This window comes from Rattus norvegicus, chromosome 18 (genome assembly GCF_036323735.1).
Source record: "Rattus norvegicus strain BN/NHsdMcwi chromosome 18, GRCr8, whole genome shotgun sequence".
NCBI classification, from domain to species: domain Eukaryota; kingdom Metazoa; phylum Chordata; class Mammalia; order Rodentia; family Muridae; genus Rattus; species Rattus norvegicus.
The window spans coordinates 73,561,758-73,576,045 of NC_086036.1; the positions used below are offsets into that span (position 1 = coordinate 73,561,758).

The 14,288-nt window shown below is 46.0% G+C and overlaps 1 protein-coding gene across 1 annotated transcript; it reads left to right on the forward strand.

Moving 5' to 3' along the window:
* The first annotated feature begins 5,779 nt into the window (after positions 1-5,779).
* Atp5f1a (ATP synthase F1 subunit alpha) lies at positions 5,780-13,716 on the forward strand. Its single transcript, NM_023093.1, has 12 exons — positions 5,780-5,888; positions 7,475-7,553; positions 8,790-8,959; positions 9,757-9,930; positions 10,028-10,194; positions 10,349-10,497; positions 11,109-11,260; positions 11,361-11,585; positions 12,237-12,344; positions 12,460-12,604; positions 13,071-13,221; positions 13,499-13,716. The coding sequence occupies exons 1-12, from the start codon at positions 5,829-5,831 to the stop codon at positions 13,578-13,580; spliced, it is 1,662 nt and encodes a 553-aa protein (NP_075581.1). The 5' UTR covers positions 5,780-5,828; the 3' UTR covers positions 13,581-13,716.
* The last annotated feature ends 572 nt before the right edge of the window (positions 13,717-14,288 follow it).

Here is a 14,288-nt window from a genome sequence, read left to right on the forward strand (position 1 = left end):
CACCTCACTCTCTCAAAACCTCCCGGGGAACGCCCCAGGTTCCAGGCCCCGCCCCCTCACCGTTGGGCACGCCCCCAGGACCGGGTATTCTGGGAGTTGTGGTTTTTATTGAGTCCAAGCCAATAAATCCTAAGATAGGGCTGACAAAAGGTTCCTCCTGCTCTGCAAGCCTGGCTTTGCCACATCCCTGGCTCCCAGTCCTCTGTGTTATAATCATCAAGATGAGAAGCGCTGCTAGAAACAAGTTATTTTTTATTTCTTTTTTTTTCTTTTTTTCCGGAGCTGGGGACCGAACCCAGGGCTCGCTAGGCAAGCGCTCTACCGCTGAGCTAAATCCCCAACCCCTATTTTTTATTTCTTATAATCTCGCTTGAATCAAGTTGTCTTAAAAAATACCTGGTTTTAGTCAGCAGATAGTGCGGCTTCCACACCGATTGCATAAATCTAATCATTTCTTTTCTGGACATGGTGGCACATGCCTGTAATACCAGCACTAGGAAAACTGAGACAGGAGGATTGCCAAGAGCTCAAGGCCAGCCTCCGTTATATATAGTGACACTGTACATTCTATTTCATTTTGAGGTATAGCGTCAAGAGTGTTTGAAACAAACACACTCAAAAACTCTCAGGAGTTGGGATTCTAAGAATTGGTAGATGCTTGCCTGAAATTCAGGAAGTCGTGGCAGGGGATTTACTGTATTTGGTAGCACACATTTGTAATTCCAGCATTTGGGAGGTAGAGTCTGGATGACCAGGAATTTAAAGCCATCTTCAACTACAATTTGGAGGCCAACCAGGATATAAGACTCTATCTCAAAAGCAAACAAAATTAATTTTATTCTACCCTGGCTTAGGTGATACAGCAATCTTAATATTAGTTTCTGCTATCAAGGATTTAAATGTCCTTAAGATTTATTAATATTTTGAAGATTTATATTTATTATATATAAGTACACTGTAGCTGTCTTCCGACACACACTAAAAGAAGGCATCAGATCCCATTACAGATGGTTGTGAGCCACCGTGTGGTTGCTGGGAATTGAACTCAGGACCTCTGGAAGAACAGTCAGTGAGTGCTTTTTTTTTTTTTTTTGGTTCTTTTTTTCCGGAGCTGGGGACCGAACCCAGGGCCTTGCGCTTCCTAGGCAAGCGCTCTACCACTGAGCTAAATCCCCAACCCCTCAGTGAGTGCTCTTAACCACTGAGCCATCATCTCTCCAGCCCAAGATTTATTGAGTTTTTGTTACATTTTAAATTTTGTGTCTGTGTTTGGGGTGTCAAAGCACAACTTTCAGGAGTAGATTCTCTCCTTCCACCATGTTGGATCCCTGGAATCAAACTTGAGATGAAGCCTTGAAAGCAAGCACCTTCACCTGGTGAGCCATCTCCCCAGCCCTCCTCCTTTACTGACTGGGGACTGGGGTTTCTCAGGGAGCCCAAGCTGGCCTCAAAGCTGCTATGCATCAGAGAACGACTTTGAACCTCTGGCATTTCACCACTTCCTCCCGTCGCCTCCTGTCATGCTGGTGTTACAGGCTTTACATGGCCACACTCAGCATCTGAGGAATATGACCTAAGTGGTTAACAGGTTGCATAATGAGACCCTGCCTCAAAAAATAAAAATAAAGATGATTAACAGCATCTCTCTGTTGGGCTGTCTCTGCTACTGAGCCTTTCTTCTAATTCAATTCTTGCCATCTCTAAAATTCTGTCTTTCCTCTAGCACTCTGGTTTTTTTTTTAAAATATGGTCGCTTTTAAAAAATTATTTTAATTTATTTCATTTCTGTGAGTACACCATCTCTGTCTTCAGACACACCAGAGGAGGGCACTGGATCCCATTACAGATGGTTGTGAGCCACCATGTGGTGGCTGGGAATTGAACTCGGGACCTGTGGAAGAGCAGCCAGTGCTCTTAACCGCTGAGCCATCTCTCCAGCCCAGGATTCTACCTTTAATGGTATGAGAAATTCTTTATGTTTATACACCGATGCCTAATTTGCTATGCTCTTATATGTTTGTTTTATTGTTATAAATCCTCTAAGATTGGCGACCATACTGTTTTCCCAATGACTCGCACAGACTAAACGGCTAAATGACTTGGCTCAGATGGCGTAGTAGACCTCAACTTGACCCTCGTGTCTGCCTCCACTTGGGAGTCTCTCTCCCTAGGCCTCATGGAAGCACCTATAATATACTACGGGACTAGCGAAGCGGAGAGCCCAAGGAAGGATCTTCTCTTCAACTTCGTGACTTTACATGACATTGTGGTTGTGACAAGATATCATTTCCTCAATTGGAGGCATGCACATTTAAACGATGACGTCACTGGGCCTAGTGGCACAAGCCTGTAATTAGTGAAGGCTAAGAAAGGAGGATTGTGGGTTTGAAGTGAGCCTGGGCTACACAGCTAAACAACTGTCTCAAAATAAAAGAGAAGACTCGAGATCTGTCGAGGCTGGCCTGAGCGACGTAAGCATGATCCTGGTTTTCAATAGAAGAGGGGGGTTGGAGGTGGAGGGCAGTGAGTACTTGTCAAAGATACCAGAGACCCTGGGTTCAGTCCCCAGCAACACCATGAAACAAAACAAGACAACCAACAAGTCAATAGAATAGGCATGTCTAGCAGCCCAGCACTGTGTCTTGTGACATCCTTATGTGTTTTCTTTTCAGTGCTGGAGACCGAACAGAGGGCCTTGTGGGTGGCCGGCAAGCATTCTACCACTGAGCTACCTTCCTTATCCTTTGTGTAAGCACTCAAGTGGGTATGTGCAGGTCCTGCTCATGGGCGAATGGAGGCCAAAGGTCAATGTCTTAACCGGACTTTGCTTGCTATGAAGAGACACATGACCAAGGGAACTCTTATGAAGGAAAACATTTACTTGGGGCTTAAAGTTTCAGAGGTTTAGTCCATTATTATCACGGCAGGAAGCTTGGCAGCGTGCAGGCAGACATGGTGGTGGAGGAGACTTTTACTTCTTGATCTGAAGGTAGGCAGGAGGAGGCTGTCTTCTGCAGGCAGCCTGGAGGAGGCTCTGATTCCACACTGGGTGGAGCTTAGGCACTGGAGACCTCAAAGTCCTTCCTCACAGTGACACGTTTCCTCCAATAAAGTCACATCCACTTGAACAAGGCCACACCTTAATAGTGCCACTCCCTGTGGGCCATGCATTCAAAATGTGAATCTATGGGGGGGGGGGGGCTAAACCTATTCAAACCACCACAGCTTCAGTTAGTATGATGGTTTGTATATGTTCGGCCCGGGGAGTGCCACTATTAGAAAGTGTGGCCCTGTTGGAGTAGGTGTGTCACTGTAGGTGTGGGCTTTGAGACCCTCATCTTAGCTGCCTGGAAGTCAGCATTCTGCTAGCAGCCTTCAGATGAAGATGTAGAACTCTCAGCTCCTCCTGCACCATGCCTGCCTGGATGCTGCCATGTTCCTGCCTTGATGATATTGGACTGAACCTGAAAGCCAGCCCCAATTAAGTGTCCTTTGTGAGACTTGCCTTGGTCACAGTGTCTGTTCATAGCAGTAAAACCCTGACTAAGACAGTTATCATTCCTCAGGCGATGCCTACCATATTTTTTGAGTCAAGGTCTCTCACCAGGACCTAGAGCTGGCCAATTTGGCTGGTTGGCCAGTGAGCCCTAGGAACCTGCCTGCCCTTGCTTTCTCAATACTGGAATTAAATTGTGTACCACATGGGTAGTGGGAAGCAAACTTGGACCATTTACTTACATGTCAAGCAGATTACCTATTGAGCCTTCTCCCCCCATCCCCCTCATCTCTTACCTATCTCAGGCTGGCCTCCAACTTACCATGAAGCTGAAGATAACTGTAAACTCTTGATATTCCTGTTTCCTTCCACCTCCCAAATGCTTGGACTGACGGTCCGTGTATCTAGCATTTCCTTATTCAGTTTCAAACATACCTCATATCAAGCATGCCTAAAAAGTAAATGTTCAGAGAAGCTGATGCAATCCCAGAATGCAGCTTGGCAGCCGCAAACAGTAACAGTAGGCAGGTGGGAGCAGGGTGTCAGAGGCCTTGGGTACAGGGATTCACCCTTATCCCTGTGTTACAGTTCTCGTATAAATCTTTCTCCAGCTGCTGCCCTTTTCTTTCTGTCCTGGCTACTCTCTAGCTGACCAGCTGCACATTACTCAGCCTGGAAACTCGCCATGTAGTCAAGGATGACCTACCCCTCTTCTCTTTACTTCCAGCTCCCAAGCGTGGGGATTACAAGTGTCTACCAACACAGGTGTCTGTTGCGTAGTTTTTCTTTTCACCAAGATTGATGGTGCTGAGAGGGTAGTCAGGATGGCAGTTTTTGGACGGTTAGTCCTTTCATTCAAAGCAGTCAGTGCAGCCTGAAGGAGACCAACAGCAGGCTGCTTGGGAGTCAGTCGCTATGTCTGTCACATCACTGTTTATTTAGAGGAAAATGAACGTCAGAAGGGGTGCTTACAATAACAGCTTTAAGAATGCCTCCTTAGCCAGATATGATGGCTCAGACCTGTAATCCCAGTATTCAGAAGGCTAGAGCTAGAGGGTCGACCTGTGTTCCAGGCAAGGACCACAAGGCGGGTCCTTATCTCAAAACCAACCAAACAAATTCACAAGCAGCAACAACAACAAACCAAAACAAATACGCAAACAAAAAAGTTATTAACACCAATAGTGATTTTAATTCTTATTGCGTTTACTCGGGGTGTGTGTGTGTGTTTCAGAGAGAGAAAGAGAGAGAGAGAGAATGAATCATCTCCGTTGTACTCCAAAAGAGAAAGCCTCGCAGAATCCCCAGGGTCACAGAAGTAGTTGTGGGCAGAACACCATTTGAGCCTTATCTGAATCCAGAGTGGTGCTTTTTGATTTTGGATCATTCTCTGCAGGGTTGTCAATCACTCCTTGTGATGGTTAGAATTTTCGAGCCTGTTTAATTTACACGGGATTCTTCCAGCCCTAGATTGAACTTTAAAGACCTTCAATCCTTTCATTTGTGCTATCAAATCACTTATAAGATTTCGGTATTTGGGCTGCAAAGATGGATCAAAGGTTACGAGCACTAGAGGACCCGTGGTGCACAGACATACATGCAAACAAAACACCCAAGTACATAATAAAATAAAACCTTTTAATTAAAAAAAAATTGGATATTTATTAAAAACCCAAATGGGGGCCAACAAGATGACCAGTGGGTAAAGCGCTTGCACTCCATGCTTGACCTGAGTCTGTTTCTCAGGATCTACATACGGTGTAAGGAGAGGACTGCTCTCTGGGCTCCACAAGCATGCCTTGGCACATACACATACACAGCACACACACTAATAATAATAAACAGTTTCAATAATCTCAGAATGTTCTCAGGATCTGAGGACTAAAACCCTCTGGGTGGGTACACTGTGCAAGAGTTTCCCCGACCCGGACTGCTCTTCATCTATGCAGTTCGCCCTAGGTGGGATGAAGTTCAGTTCTAGGACGCTTCCCCTCTGGTTCTGCAACTCACGTGATCTCCCGGGCAACAACCACAAGGTCGATTCAAAGAGACCAAAAATTAAAATGATAAGTGCCAAGGAGGAGGCTGGAAACAATTGATTCGTTCATTTTTAGTCCTAAACTTTAAAAAAAAAAAAAAAAAAAAAGTTGTTAAAAAAAAGAGGCCCATATCTTAAAAAAAAAAAAAAAGATTTGCATCCGGAGGAGCTGGAGAAGGGCGGTACTTCCGGGTCAGGTGGGCCGGCTGCCTTGACCTTCCTTCGCGCTCGGCCATTTTGTGCCAGTCGTCCGGAGGCTGCGGCTGCAGAAGATCTCTCCAAGAAGCTGCAAGGATGCTGTCCGTGCGCATCGCCGCGGCCGTGGCCCGTGCCCTCCCTCGACGGGCGGGACTGGTGAGCGCCGGGGCCTAGGCAGGCTGGCGTGGGAGCGGCTCAGGTCTCTGCGGATCGGAGCGCGGTGCAGTGCAGGACTGGGGCGGACGGCGCCATCTTGCACCGTGGCTGCCAGGCAGCGCGGACGGCAAAGGGGCTCTTTTGCAGGCCTTCGGTGCGCTGTGGGGCGTGGATCCGTGACCTCGGCGTTGCGGGCAAAGGGGCTTTAGGAAGGTTTCGATCTTGGGGTGAGGGCGGGGCTAAGGGTGAATGTCAGGGTTTGTGCACTGCTTGTCTGGCCTGCCCTGTGGCTTGTTCCTGGGGTCTGGCTCCGCTGAAGGTCAAAGGAGCTGTCAGCAGCCTTCTGCAGGAGGAGAGTCTGACATTGTATGAAGGTCAACAGGCCGGAGCATTTCACCTCTGCTCGGAGGTCGTTTCAAGGGAAAGGAATAAATGAAAGTGACCCTTCAATTGTTGGATGGTCACTCACTTGGTGCTGTATACGGGAAAGGTCGCGAAAACATCGCGAGGTGCAGAAGCAGTTCATGTGGTTCATACCGTCAACAGTGGAGTTTTTGTAAATGGATTAGATTAGGCACAAAACCTGGTGGCTGACACTTTAAACGATTTTGTCCTTGAGTTGTCCACCTCATGAGGTCAATGCCCCCCACTAATGATCTCCCATGACGGTGAGACTAACCCTTAAGAAAACGGGATGGCCTTCTAAGTCCTATATAAATACATTTTCATTATAAAGGCAGTCCGAATTTAAAAGGCCAAATATACTTTCATGCTGCTTCCCTAACAAAACACTAGTTGGTAACATCTTAGTTTTCTGTTAGAAAAAAAGAAAAAGGCATTTTAAGGAAAGATTTGCATTGATTCCTATTAAAAGCTAGCCCATTCTGAGTTCAAAGTGGCCAGTCCCAGCATTGCAAGTAGAAAAATTTACAGGGTCCTGGGTTCCACTTTGCTGCTAGATTTGTTCAAGATAATTAAAATTTTGTCTCATTTTTCTAATTTCATCACAGCATTAATTTACTCACCTAGTATTTATTTACCTTTTAAAAAAAGAAAAATTGGAACTACATTGAGCCCCACCCCATTCAGTAGTTATCTTACTGAGATTTCCACAACTCAGTTGAAAAATAACATCAAAATAGTATTACCTAGATGTCTTTAAGGGAAAGATTTTTAACAATTGTTATTTCACAATAAGCTTCTTATAGTCTGTATAATAGATGCATTCTTTCCTGTGTAATTAAGTCATCAGCTTTCTAGCAACATTTACAGTCTGATCAGCATGAGTCCATCGTTAAGCCTCTCCTTTGTGGAGGTCTTGCCACCTGTTTTGTTGATTTTGAGACAGGGTCTTTCTGTGCAGTTCTGGCTGGCCTGGAACTTCCTGTGAAAATCAGCCAGCCTTGGAATTACAGGCAATCCTCCTGCCTTTGCCTCCCGAATGCTAGGATTACAGGCGTGTACCACCATACTCAGGCTGTGAGTGTGTGCGTGTGTGTACTTAACACGTGCATTCAAGAGTATAGCTTAGGTATGAGGGGAGCTTTCTAAAGAATCTGATTGGTTAAAGAATGTTTTTGTACTAGGTCTCCAAAAATGCCTTGGGGTCATCTTTTGTTGGTACAAGAAATCTCCATGCCTCTAACACTCGACTTCAGAAGACTGGTAAGTCAATTTTTAAGTGGGGAGCTTACCCCCAAATGTTTCTCCTTTGCAAAATGTTGTTACAGAAACTTAAGTGGCTTTATTGCTGTTTTACCACAGTGTCCCATTTAAAATGCTTTGTGTTGGTAGATTCTTTTTGTTTAATGAAATTATACTTTAGTTAAGCGGTATGGTTTCTGATGATTTCTTTTCAATGAAAAGAATGCAGTAGGCACCCTCTCTCATCTGTGGTTTTTCTTTTAAGCCTCATGCGAAAAGCATGAGAAAATGAACAATTTTTTCCTGATTGGCTTTTTCAAAGACAGTAGTATCTGTTACACCTGGAGGTGACAGTAGGGAAGTGAGGAGCCTGACACTGGACACTGGTGGGGAGTTTCTATGGAGATGTGCTGGAGGGCTTTTCCTCCTAGAGGTGCTAGGGATGGAACCTAGGGCTTTATTGGCAAATACTACTGAGCAGTGTGCCTGTCTATGTGCTAGGAATTTTAAAATAACGCTTGAATGTATACATAGTGTATTTATGTAGTAATATTGGCACTAGTACTTAGGTTCTTGAAAGGGGACATTTTATAACTTTTTGTTGTGTTTATTTTTGCATTTGTTTATTAAGCAAGCACATGTGTCTGAGCCATGGCGTACATGTGGAGGTTAGAGAACAACCTTCCTTCAGGAGCCAGCTCTTCCTACCTTGTGGGCCTTGGGGCTCTGTTTAGCAGGCTTGCAGATGGCTCTGAGCCATTCACAAGCTGCTGGCTATGTTACATTTTATTAAGGGGAAGAGACAGCTGGATGCATGCCTCAAGGCATTTGTTGAGATCAGAGGGGGGCATTGGGGGAGCCTGTTCTACCTACCATGTGGGTCTTGGGGATGAAGGTTGGGCTGATAGGTATATGAGCAACATAAAAAAAAAAACGATTTGTTTTTACGTATGTGTATGAGTGTATGCATGTGCCTGCTTGTCTGTGCCCACATGGGTTTCAGATTCCCCGGAACTGGAGTTACACAGTTGTGAGCTGTTCTGTGGGTGATAGGAACTGCGTCCAGATCCTCTGCAAGAGCAGCGAACACTTAACTCCTGATCCATCTCTCCCACTACAAGATCCCCAACTTCTTAAACAGAATTTATTTTATGTTTTAGGATGATTTTGATTATTATCATGAAACTGATTGTTGGGGAACGGGTTTTCGAGAAGCTGTTTGGACCAGATTGTTTAAATTGAGTTGTCCTCTCTCAGGCACTGCCGAGATGTCCTCCATTCTCGAGGAGCGGATCCTTGGAGCTGATACTTCTGTTGACCTTGAAGAGACTGGCCGTGTCTTAAGCATTGGTGATGGTATTGCCCGAGTGCATGGACTGAGGAACGTTCAAGCTGAGGAGATGGTAGAGTTTTCTTCCGGCTTAAAGGTAAATTATAAAGTAATGTTTTGTTATTTTAGGATCTGTGGCTTTGGTCTCTCCTTTAGTGATTCAGAGCCTGTCAAGAATTATAAACATATTAAGTCTCAGTTTGCCTCATTTCTCCCTATTAATACCTTGTAAAGAGAACAAGCTAGAAAGAGTTTGCTTAAGCTGGGTCCCATAGCCTCCCTTCCCTCATGTATACTGATGAAGTTTAGTAAACATCCCATAAATTTCAATGAGTTCCTATCCGTTCCTTTGTAGCTGTGGAGACCCTTTTTGCAAAAGTGTTTGGTTATATCAACTATATTCTTTTCCCAGTAAGAATAGTCTGCCCAATCCTGTTGAGACTTGATGCTCTAGGGAAGGGGGATGGAAAGGGGTAGGGGAGCACTCTCAGGGGAATGGTGGTGAAGAACTGTTGGAGGGGGGACCCAAGGAGGAGGGCAACATTTGGAATGTAAATAAATAATTTAGAAAAGGAAAAGAAAAGAAAGAATAGAATCATTACTGACAGGTGAAGAGGCAGTATGTAGCTGTGAGTAGTTCTGCCAGTGCATTGTGGGAGGTTGGGGACAGCACTCCAGTGTGCAGTGTGGAGGTCAGGACACCTTCCAGAGGGTCCCTTCCTACCTGTGATCACCTCGGGTCAAGCACCCGCTCTTAGCGAGTTCCTGAAGTCTTAACCAGGAACGGAAGCAGGCAGATGGGGAGCTGTGCTCGTCTGCCCTGTGATGCTGTTCTTTACGGGAACGTGGGAGAAGAGCCCCTCCTACCTCAGTGTTGTTTATCCTTTCGTGCAGGGTATGTCCCTGAACTTGGAACCCGACAATGTTGGAGTTGTCGTGTTTGGGAATGACAAGCTAATTAAAGAAGGTGATATCGTGAAGAGAACAGGAGCCATCGTGGACGTTCCAGTTGGCGATGAACTGTTGGGCCGTGTAGTTGATGCCCTGGGAAATGCCATTGATGGGAAGGTGGGTCCCTGCTTACTAGATGCTCGTGTGGTGGACGTCACAGCTAATCACTTTGAGGGTTCCTCTTATTTATTTTTAATGCTTAATATTTTTATAGGGTCCAGTTGGTTCCAAGATTCGCAGACGAGTGGGCCTGAAAGCCCCTGGAATTATCCCCCGAATCTCTGTGCGGGAACCAATGCAGACGGGCATCAAGGCTGTGGATAGCCTGGTGCCGATTGGCCGAGGTCAGCGTGAGCTGATTATTGGAGACAGACAGACCGGGTAATGACTCAACACCTGTTAAAAGTTCTAACTAACGTGGATTATGTTTTCTTTTGGGATGGTGAATGCTTTGGCTGTAATGGGGCAGTAGCAGACGGGAGCTCAATTGTGCCTGAAAATCCTGCATCTAGTGACATTTTTGCCTCTCCTAAAGGAAAACCTCGATTGCTATTGACACAATCATCAACCAGAAGCGTTTCAATGATGGGACTGACGAGAAGAAGAAACTGTACTGCATCTACGTTGCTATTGGTCAGAAACGGTCCACCGTTGCTCAGTTGGTGAAGAGACTGACAGACGCAGGTACTGGAGAGCGCTGGGCCCGTGGCCTCTCTGTAGATCATCTTGGAACAGCCTCTGCGTAACCAAGGCTGATACTCTCCAGGGAACTGGACCCTGGATTTGAGGTTTTAAAATGGGGTCTCGTGCAGGTCTGGCTGACCTTTACCAGTCTCTCCCTTCTACTTCCTGGTTGGGAGGGGCTGGAGGGTTGTGCCTGGCTTGAGTTACTTCCCAGGGTGTGAGGAGGGGTGTAGGGTCTCATCCGTCCCTGGTTGGCATTGAACTTGTCACACAGCCAAGGATAACCTGGGACGTTGGCCCCTCTGTCTCCACCTCCTGGGATTATAAGGACAAAGCTCATCGTTCTCGTTCATTTGGTGTCGGGATCAAACCTAGGACATTGACTTTGTTAGGCTGTCTCTACCAGCTCCATTCTCCTTTCACTTCTAAGTGGGTCCCAGGGCTTGAGCTGCTTTCAGGCTTATGTAGGAAGCTCCATTGCCCCCGAGACCCCTCTCAGTTTATTTATAAATGAGGGTGGCAGACAGTTTTTTGTCGTACACTTTTTAGGTTTTGACAAAAGTTGTCAAAAGTTTTGACAGCTTTGTGACTGTGACCCCTTTTCTCCTCAGATGCCATGAAGTACACCATTGTGGTGTCAGCCACTGCCTCTGATGCTGCCCCGCTTCAGTACTTGGCTCCTTACTCCGGCTGCTCCATGGGAGAGTATTTCCGAGATAATGGCAAGCACGCTCTGATCATCTATGACGACTTATCCAAGCAGGTCAGGGGATGTCTCTTACAACCCGTTTGTTTGCATTGTAGTGGAAGTTAACACATGCAGCTTGTTTAACAGATGAATTTCACCGCATTGTGTACCACAGGCTGTTGCTTACCGCCAGATGTCTCTGCTGCTCCGCCGACCCCCGGGTCGAGAGGCCTATCCCGGTGATGTGTTTTACCTACACTCTCGCCTGCTGGAGAGAGCAGCCAAGATGAACGATTCCTTTGGTGGTGGCTCTTTGACTGCCTTACCAGTCATTGAAACACAGGCTGGTGATGTGTCCGCCTACATTCCAACAAACGTTATTTCCATCACCGATGGACAGGTATTGGGTTGACTAAAATTAGTGTAAAAACGGCTGGTTATTCTAAGGTACTGACTAATAAGGATAAACTTATTTGTAAATTGTCTTTACTCTTTTATGGAATACTATAAACAGAAAGTAAAGAGAATAGGGTCTCTAGAGATGCCTCAGCGGCTAAGAGCACTTGCTGCTCTGGTAGAGGACCTGGGTTTGAATCACAGCACCCATTTGACTGCTCATAACCACCTGTAACTCCACTTCCAGGGTCATTGGTTAGTCTTACTGTCTGTGTAGCTGAGAATGGCTTTAACCTTCAGCCTTCCTGCTTTAGCCTCCTAAGTGTTAAGATTAAAAGCGTGTGTCCTCCCTGCCCGGTCAGACATCTTTTGGTTCATATATACTCATTCTTTTCTAGCCCCAGATAACTTTAAGGCATATTTGAGAAATTGTATTCTACCTTGTTGTAGAATAGGACTTGGTATGGTCTAGACTGGCCAGGAATTGCATGGAGCTGAGACTAGCTTTGAATGTACAGTGGTCCTCCTACCTAAGTGCTGGGATTCATGTATTTCTGAAAGGTCACTTAGCAGTTTTGGGTTTCAATTTTTGGCACAGTGACTTAAGTTTGGGAGAAAGATTAAGCTTACCAAAGTCTGTGTACTTGCATTGCAGATCTTCTTGGAAACAGAATTGTTCTATAAAGGCATCCGCCCTGCCATTAATGTGGGCTTGTCTGTGTCCCGTGTCGGATCTGCCGCCCAGACCAGAGCCATGAAGCAGGTGAGTTCTCTTTGGCACAGAGGAGTTAGTCACTAGCTTACAATCTTGAGTGTGTGTGACCGGGGCTTTATACTGCCATGTGACAGCGAGTGGTAATGCTAACCCGTGTGCTCAGGTGGCAGGCACCATGAAGCTGGAGTTGGCCCAGTACCGGGAGGTCGCTGCTTTTGCCCAGTTTGGTTCTGATCTGGATGCTGCCACTCAGCAGCTCTTGAGCCGTGGCGTGCGCCTGACCGAGCTGCTAAAGCAAGGACAGTACTGTGAGTTCTTTTCATTTGGTCAGGTTCCTGCTGTACTTTAGGGTCTGTGTTGTAGCACTAACGTAGGCCTCACCACCATTTGAATGTAGTGTTGAAATGAGTAACCAGAAGCCAAGAATATTTAATGCATCTTCATGTTGTATGAATGTGGAATTTAGCAGATTTATTAATATCTGCTAATATTAGGATATTAGCATGTTTTTATCTTAGCTAAAAAATATAACCAGCAAATTATACCACAAATACTGTGTGACACTGCCAGGTTATAAGCAGTGCTTACAGGCTGTATCCAAAGGTTACACTTAGGGTTTTTGCAGGGGAGAATGGGAAGAGTGGTAAGTGGGATTATAGGTTCAGAGTGGCAAAAGGTGCGGTCCATAGAACTTGCTTGGTATTAGAAGGGAAAAGTCCGTGATTTTGTAAAATGGCATTAAAGCGATTCGTTTGCTAATTTGTCTGTTTTCAGCTCCCATGGCTATTGAAGAACAGGTGGCTGTCATCTATGCAGGCGTCCGGGGTTATCTTGATAAACTGGAGCCCAGTAAGATCACAAAGTTCGAGAGTGCTTTCTTGTCTCATGTTGTGAGCCAGCACCAGAGCCTCTTGGGCAATATCAGGTAAAGATGGGTTGGTGGCCTTTATTGTCTACGGCAGCTTTAGCGTAGTCTCTCTTACCCCGGGGGTGGGGTTGGGTTGGAATCCCGTCTGGCTGCGTACTACCCTGCCTGCTCTTGGCACAGCCTGGTGTGGTCTCAGTACCTGGCAGTCCTGCCTCAGGCTCACACGTGCGCACAGGTGTGAACTGCCTACCCTGTGAGGAGAGTTTAAGTTACCTGTAGGTTAGCCTTGCCGTTTGCAGAAGTCATTGAATCTTTTGTTTCTATTTCCAAACAGGTCTGATGGGAAAATCTCAGAACAGTCGGATGCAAAGCTGAAGGAAATCGTAACAAACTTCTTGGCTGGGTTTGAACCTTAAAGCCCTGCCACTGTCACCAGACACTGCTTTGGTTTTGTCATTTATTGTGGTAAAATCAGCACCATTTGTAAAGGTTTACTCTTGTACTCCCTGATGTACAGAAATCACATGAATAAAAGTTCCATATTGAGTGCTAGTTTGTGTGGGACGGGCTCAGATGTATCCTGGGACTTGTGGAGGTCAGAGAGCAGCCTGTAGGAGTCAGTGCCCTCCTTTCCCTGGGAATTTAACTCAGGTTATTATTTAAAGCTCGACTTCAGGGGTTGGGGATTTAGCTCAGTGGTAGAGCGCTTGCCTAGGAAGCGCAAGGCCCTGGGTTCGGTCCCCAGCTCCGGAAAAAAAAGAACCAAAAAAAAAAAAGCGCGACTTCACGTTGAGTTCCATGAGTTACTTTTGTGAGAGCACACTGTAACGCCAGGCATGGCTGGCCCCGGGCTGCTCGTGTACCAGACTGTGCTGCAGCTGGCGAATTGCTCTTATCCTGTTCTACTTACCGGTACAATCAGCGTGGATAGATGATTCAAGGCTGTCCACTATGAGATTCTAAAGTACTTTGTGATTGATTAAAAAAGACCTCTGCTCTGGAAACCTGTCTTGGTTGATGAATACGTAGCATGCACCAATGAAGCTCTAGGCCAGATCCCCAGAACCACATAAGCTTGAGAGATGCACACCCATGATCCCTCACTGTACTTGAGAATTGAGCAG

Bases quoted from the DNA above. Each gene is read 5' to 3' on its own strand.
- Atp5f1a (NM_023093.1), top strand. From the start codon at position 5,829: ATGCTGTCCGTGCGCATCGCCGCGGCCGTGGCCCGTGCCCTCCCTCGA. The intron at 7,554-8,789 runs GTAAGTCAATTT...GTCCTCTCTCAG, and splicing joins CACTCGACTTCAGAAGACTG to GCACTGCCGAGATGTCCTCC. The intron at 10,498-11,108 runs GTACTGGAGAGC...TTTTCTCCTCAG, and splicing joins GAAGAGACTGACAGACGCAG to ATGCCATGAAGTACACCATT.